Consider the following 6,787-nt stretch of genomic DNA (forward strand, 5'->3'; position numbering starts at 1 on the left):
CCAAATGCTTACAATAGCAACAACCCCATGACTTACCCACCTGGTGACCCCAACCAAGTGCCAGTCTACAACCATTCTCAGGGAAGACCAGGTTATGGCCAGGGATTCCAGGGTCAGAACACGTACCTGCCCCCACAGAATAACTCCCAGCAGCAAGGCCAGTATGGACCTGGGTTAGGCAGAGGAGAGGCCAACAAGCCGAAAAATCAGAAGCAAGGACAACAACTGTGGCACCGCATGAAACGTAATGTTTTTTTTCTTACTCATACAGGTGCTTTTTCCCGTTTAACTTGTTCCATTCCACGTCACTGGACTATTTTTCACTTCTTCTTCTTCTCACACAGAGGCACCTGGGACAGCGTCTGTGAAGTTCAATATCCCCAAAAGGCCTCATCAGGTTCAGTGTTCTCCAGTTTCCAGTCAGGCCTTTTCTTCAGATGAACAGCCCTCAGCTGTGAATCCAGCCCCCACCTCTACAGCTACAGGCAGCACTGCACAAGGAGGCCCTCAGACCATGTGAGAGCATGACCGTCTCCTGTCCATAACTATGCCAAAGTTTACACTGCCTTCAACTCCTCATTCTTTTAATATTTGAACCACATTTCTCACTTCAGACCTCAGGACTGGCCTCCATCTATGAAAGAATATGTGCAGCGTTGTTTTACAGCCTGCGAGACAGAAGAAGACAATGATCGAACAGAAAAGGTGCTGAAAGACATTTTACAGGACAGGTTGAAGGATGGCTCTGCATACACCATTGACTGGACACGTGAGCCACTTCCTGAGTAAGTTGAATCTGAATAGTAGTTAAAAGTCTGTCTTTAATTGTGTTAAATGACAACATTCAAACTTGTCCATTGATAATATTTTGGTCAACTATTTTTGTCTTCATTTTATCTTCTAAGACTGAATATTTAGTAAGAGTTGAGATATTTTTCTTTGTAGACTTAAAGTAAGGCAATCTCGTTGGGAAGCTGTTCAGAACCAGAGGACCCCCGACAGCTCGGCTAGCCGTGGTGGAAGTACAGTGGCTGCAGCTTCTAGAGGCAGGGGGGGACACAGGTTGGGCAACTACAGAAATGTATTCTCTCAAAGGAGTCCTTCTTCTAGTTCCTCTCGTTCTTCCTCCCATTCTCCGTCCCCCTCCCATGGCCGTCACAGGGACCGCAGCAACCAAAGACACAGGAGAAGGTCAGAGCTGTGGGTTTTATGGTGGACCTTGTCTTTGCTTTGGTGAAATTGCAAAACAAACCACTCATGTCTTTGTGCTTCCAGTGATTCTGACTCACAGTCGGATAGCAGCATCTCGAGTGACCTCCGACCTCAGCTGTCAAGACGAAATCAGAAAGGGGGTCGAGGACGTGGTAGTGACAGGGATAGAGGACGTGGGGGTGGAGAAAGAGGACGCGGAAGAGGAAAAGCCAACAGAGGAAGACGGTATCGTTGTTTTCATCCTCAAACATTTAAAAAGTTTGATGAAGATTTTACCAGGATGATTACAATATAATAATTTTGTGCTGTGTTTGTTTGAAGTAATGCAGTAATTCTCTGTCATGTCCTAATCCTTGTCTGTCTGTCTGTCTGTCTGTGTGTGGTCGCTACAGAAACTCAGAAGAGCCTGCTGTTGGAAAGAAGAGGAAAGGTGGATTTGCAGGACTGGATTTCCACGATCCCAACAGAGAAGCCAAGAAGCAAAGCCGAGCCGCTCGTTTCCACAAGCAGCTGCGTTCCGAGCCTCTGGTTCTCTCTATCAATGCACTGGAGTTGCCTGATGGCACACAAGAGGGCCTCAACTGGGAAGACTGTCCCATTGTGGGAACGTGTCTGGACATCACAAAGCCCTACCTGAGACTCACTTGTGCTCCTGACCCTAGCACAGTGCGTCCTGTCCATGTGGGTTGACAACATTTTACATTTGAGTATGCTAAGGGAGAGAAAAGAAGCTTATTCCAACCTTTAGTCAGCCCATCTATGATTACTGAGATTTAAAGCAGTAATTAGTTGGACCGGTGTAAATTATTAACCATGTTCGAAAAAAACATTGATGAACAGTTGTTTTTGGTGTTGTCGTGCAGGTGCTGAGAAAATCTTTGCAGGCTGTGAAAGCTCACTGGAAAACCCACCAGGATTACATCTATGCATGTGAACAGATGAAGTCCATACGACAAGACCTGACGGTTTGTTGTGGCTGCACTCGTGTTCATCTAGGTTTTACAGCAGCTTCTCCCCTGTTCCCTGTTCTTATACCCTTTATTTCTTCTGCCCCAAACCAGGTCCAAGGAGTACGCACGGACTTTACTGTGGAAGTGTACGAATGTCACGCACGTATTGCTCTTGAAAAGGTTAGTACCTAGGTTGGAGAGCAGCACTCTCCAAATGCAGAAGCTAAAAGGTGAATAAATGAAAATTGGTTTGTGTTCAGGGAGATCATGAGGAGTTCAATCAATGCCAGACACAACTGAAGGCTCTGTACAAAGACAATCACTCAGACAACATTGGAGAGTTTACAGCATACAGGCTGCTGTATTACATCTTTACTAAAAATTCTGGAGGTAATCCCAAATTGCTTTTGCACATCACACTCACAAAACATCAGGCTGTACAAAGTGTCAAATTGGAACCTGTGTTTTTGTCTCCATCTCCAGATTTAACCACTGAGTTAGTGTACTTAACACAAAAGCTGCGAACAGACGAGTGTGTGGCTCATGCCTTGGCTCTCCGAGCGGCCTGGGCACTAGGAAACTATCACCGTTTCTTTAAGCTCTATTTGGAAGCCCCACGCATGGCTTCCTACCTCATTGACAAATTTGTAGAACGGGAAAGAAAAGTTGCTCTTCGGGCCATGGTCAAAACGTAAGTCACTTTGGTGACAAATGTGTTTGTTGACCTCTATTTCTATTATGACCTCCGTTGACCTTTGTCCTTTGTGTCTTTGTCTTGCAGATTCAGGCCTGACCTGCCAGTGCAGTCTGTCCAGTCCGCTCTGGGCTTTCCTTGTTTAGATTCCTGTATGGCTTTCCTCACTGGGCTTGGTGTCACCTTTACCCCCTCTGATCCTAATAAGATAGACTGTAAAACCAGCACTGCAGCTTTGGCTGCCTCTTGAGTGGGTGGGGTGGGTGGGTGTTCATGATGTTTAAGGAGCCACCAAGGACCTACCTCCTTTACATACTTGGTGCACTGCACAGCCAGATTGGATAGAGTAGTAGCATGTTAGCAACTACACGCGATGTAGAGGAACATACATGCACACCCAGATGTGAGGCTGCAGTTCTACCATTTTAACAGTAGGGTGGAAAGTTTGCACACTCACTGACTGTCAGCCAGTGTAGTCCGCACAAGATCTCACACATTACCTGATGGAAATAGTTTGAGAGTAGTGTGTAGTCACACCCCATAACAGCCGACCAGTCTCACAAAGAGGTCAGAGAGGCTCACTCCCTCCCTTTCACCAGCTCTCCCTCCCATTGGTTCCTGTTTAGTTTCCACCAACAGATGTCAAAGCTAACAGTGTTGTGTTATTTTTCCTTCCTCAAGTCAACAGCCCCAAGACCTGAAGAATCAAGCCCAGCCAATCAGAGTGGGAAAGCCTCAAGTCACATTTCCAGTGCTCTGAACATGGAAGTCTCACCTGTGGATTTAGACCAACGTAACATTTTCCTCCAGACTGTAAGACCCCAGAGAAACCAGGTGCTAATTTGTTTGGAAAAGGAGCGGGTGGTTTGTATGTCTCCGGCCCCCATGTCTGTGGTTGGCGGTCCTTCCTGTCCATCGTCAACAGAGGTCTATACAGAGCAATGGACTCAAGTGGAAATCAAGTCAACAAGTTGCTCTGTTATGATGTAGCTAAATGTTGGATAGAAGAAAGGACTCTTGTTGTTGGAGAGAAGAGATGCGAAGATGGTCTTCAGTACAGAAGTGTCCGTATTCATCCCGGAATTCTGGTTCTTCAGAAACCAAAAGGAAGTCAGAGGCAGCAACAAAGTCTTCCTCCATGGTCCTCAGGTAGAAGTTCTTGTGAGTGCCACACGTACCTCTCCTTTGATTTGGTAGCAGCCATTTCAACTAGAGCCGGAGCTGGAACATCAAGAAAAATGCCCTCTGCTGCAGGAAGGAATGGCGACCAGTGGTTTGTATGCTGCGTTGTTTCCGAATGTTTACATTGCTGGTAAGAGAGACGAGACGGACGGACGTGAAGGAGGAGCTTTAATCTCCCCTGACAGAAGTCAAGCATGGGCCACACTGAAAATGCCAAAAGGCTATGGGTTGTGTTGTGTTTGTGACATGTTGGACAGATAAAGACCATGTATAGGAAATGGCTGTAGTCCCCCAGCTGAGAAACAGACATGTTAAAGATAGAAATAATACTCCACCTCTTTCTTCTCCCATCTGGGCAGAAAATGGTGCATTGACTTTAGGTTCTGTGGTAGTTGGTTGGCTCCAGGTTTGAACCCAACTGTTCCTACGTTTCACCTCTGGTTCTGTCTTGAAGGTGTACGTGACGTCTCCCTGGTTGGTCATATGAAGTCTGTGATGTCACGTTACAACAAAGGCTGTTGATGTTTGGACCTCAGAAGGTGCACAGACAAAACCCATGAATGAATGAATCTGAGTGTTTCCATGGTGTCAGTGGACCACACTGGTCACTCACTGGTCACTCTGCTGCTGCATGTTGCTGTAATTCTTTTAATTAAGATTCTGCAAGTTTCAAGCAAAGCACAAAATTAATGTTGGGTCAAGAGTTTGTTATAATGGGAATGGGAGTTTTGCCCCCCACGCCCTCCCTCCCCGTCCTTCCTCCAAGGTCTCAGAGCTACAACCATTTCTTATACTTAAAGGGTTTTTGATAATGAACCAGTTTAATGTTGAAAGTCTCACAGTAAGAACCAGACCAGGGTTCTGCTCACACACCAGAGAACAACAGGTTCAGTCGGATCACAGCCTAATGAAAGACACAACGCACACATCCAGTCAGTGTGGCCCAAGTCCAAGTCACTTTGACTAAGTGAACGAACGTCTGCTCATGATGATAAAATGATGGAGGAGACAGTCGTGCTTCTCTGAAGAAAACCATCGACCATTGTTTTTTTAAACAGTATTTATTACCAGAAGCGTTTGGAATGAGTTGTTGTCAGTGTGGGCAGTTGTAGTCCAGGGACTGGCGCCATAGGATTTCTTTGTAAATAATGGATTTTTAACTTCTGCATAGGTTTGGTTTGGTTTGGTTTAGGTTGTTTCAAACATGGGTAAGTTTAACTATAATATATATAACCTTATTTGTGTTCTATGATGGACAGTGAATGTGTAAAGAAGACAGGTCTGGATTGGACGGTGCAATGTCTTCACACCAACGGCCTATAGAGGTCAGGGGTTGTTTTGTTTTATTGTGTTTTTTTTTTTGTAGATATTTGAACAAATATTTGAACAAATTGGTGCAGAGAGCAGAGCAACCACAGGGTCAAACCCACGTCTGTGAGCCTGGGTTTGATCAACACAACTGTTTGACAATGACAACAATCTGAACGTGTCTTCTCTCTTTCCCCTTCATCTACCTGTCCCCCCCTGTCTTTGACACTCCTCCCTCATTCCCTCACCCTCTCACACACCACGAGACTTCACCCCATTCCTTAGCTCACGACACTGCTGCATTGTGGGAGCACACGAGAGTGAGTGCTAAGTGGGCCGTCCTCCTCCAGACACCGGCCAGACCCAACAAAGTGAGCAATCCAAGTGTTGGTTTCACCATTGACAGGATCCACATCAAATGTGGGGGGAGGGGGAGTAACAACACCCCCCCCCCATAATCTGTGCTGCAGCTTTTTTTAATTTTTCGTGCATCTCTGAACTGTAATGTGCAAAATGAAGTTTGACATCTCACAGTTGTATTGTTTTTTTCCTGCTTGTTCAAATGAGTCTTTTATTTTATTTGACTTTTTCTTCTTTGTTGTTCAGTCGTTTTTTTCACTGCTAGAAGTCGGGTTTTGTTTGACCAGTGTTTCACCTGGTGGTTAAAGATGTGTCTTTAACACAAAGAAGAAAACTTCTGACCTTCATACAGCTGCTGTGTGTGTGTGTGTGTGTGTTTGTTTGTTTGTGTGTGTTTGTGTGTGCGCGCCCACGCACCCCCGTGTGTTTGAGTGGTCCCTTTAAACAGTCTGAAATGATGAGCTTCCTCACTGTGTCTGTGGCTACAGGTGTGTGTGAACTGATCTTTGTGTTTTGTTGGTGTTGAGTGTGAACATGTGACCTCTCAGGACCAATCAGTTTTTGTTTTCCAGTAGAGAATTGATTATTGTTTTTGATGCACTCCTCTTTAATGACATTTGTTTTTATCCTACCTTATTATTATTGACCTTTAATGACTCCTCTCTTCATATATGACCCCCCCACCCCCATCTCATCACACCAGTTCATTCTGTCTGTGTTATCACCTTGTTCCCCTGCATGCAGCCCGGCCCCATCGCCCCCCCTCCACTCTACTCTTCTTCCTGTCTATTTATTACAGTTGAGTTTGAGTGTTAACTCCGTCACTTCTCAGTATTGTTGATCAGCAGCATTAAATCAGTAAAAGGTTTCAGCTCACTAAAAGCAAACAGTCATTAGTTAACCTCTCATTGCTCCCTCTTTGACTGTCTCCCCCTTTCTCATCTCTCCCTCTGTCTCCCCCCTCTCATCTCTTCCCTCTACAGATCTAAAATGAAATTAACCAACCATTTTGTAAATAATGTACATATTGTATTTTCAAGGGAAAAAAATCAAATAAAAATATTGTTTAAAAAGCACAGAA

At 45.1% G+C, this 6,787-nt stretch overlaps 1 protein-coding gene across 1 annotated transcript in view; it reads left to right on the forward strand.

Moving 5' to 3' along the window:
• Positions 1 to 6,787, forward strand: part of leng8 (leukocyte receptor cluster (LRC) member 8) — a 10,140-nt gene extending 3,353 nt beyond the window's left edge. The window contains 11 exon segments of the mRNA XM_025061278.1: positions 1 to 244; positions 345 to 516; positions 615 to 785; positions 946 to 1,191; positions 1,276 to 1,437; positions 1,605 to 1,893; positions 2,076 to 2,177; positions 2,274 to 2,342; positions 2,423 to 2,552; positions 2,646 to 2,853; positions 2,944 to 6,787. The exon segment at positions 1 to 244 is cut by the window's left edge and continues 58 nt beyond it. Coding sequence (XP_024917046.1) covers positions 1 to 244; positions 345 to 516; positions 615 to 785; positions 946 to 1,191; positions 1,276 to 1,437; positions 1,605 to 1,893; positions 2,076 to 2,177; positions 2,274 to 2,342; positions 2,423 to 2,552; positions 2,646 to 2,853; positions 2,944 to 3,106 — 1,956 coding nt within the window. The 3' untranslated portion in view covers positions 3,107 to 6,787.

The sequence above is a fragment of the Cynoglossus semilaevis genome, chromosome 13 (assembly GCF_000523025.1).
Source record: "Cynoglossus semilaevis isolate Cse_v1.0 chromosome 13, Cse_v1.0, whole genome shotgun sequence".
NCBI lineage: Eukaryota > Metazoa > Chordata > Actinopteri > Pleuronectiformes > Cynoglossidae > Cynoglossus > Cynoglossus semilaevis.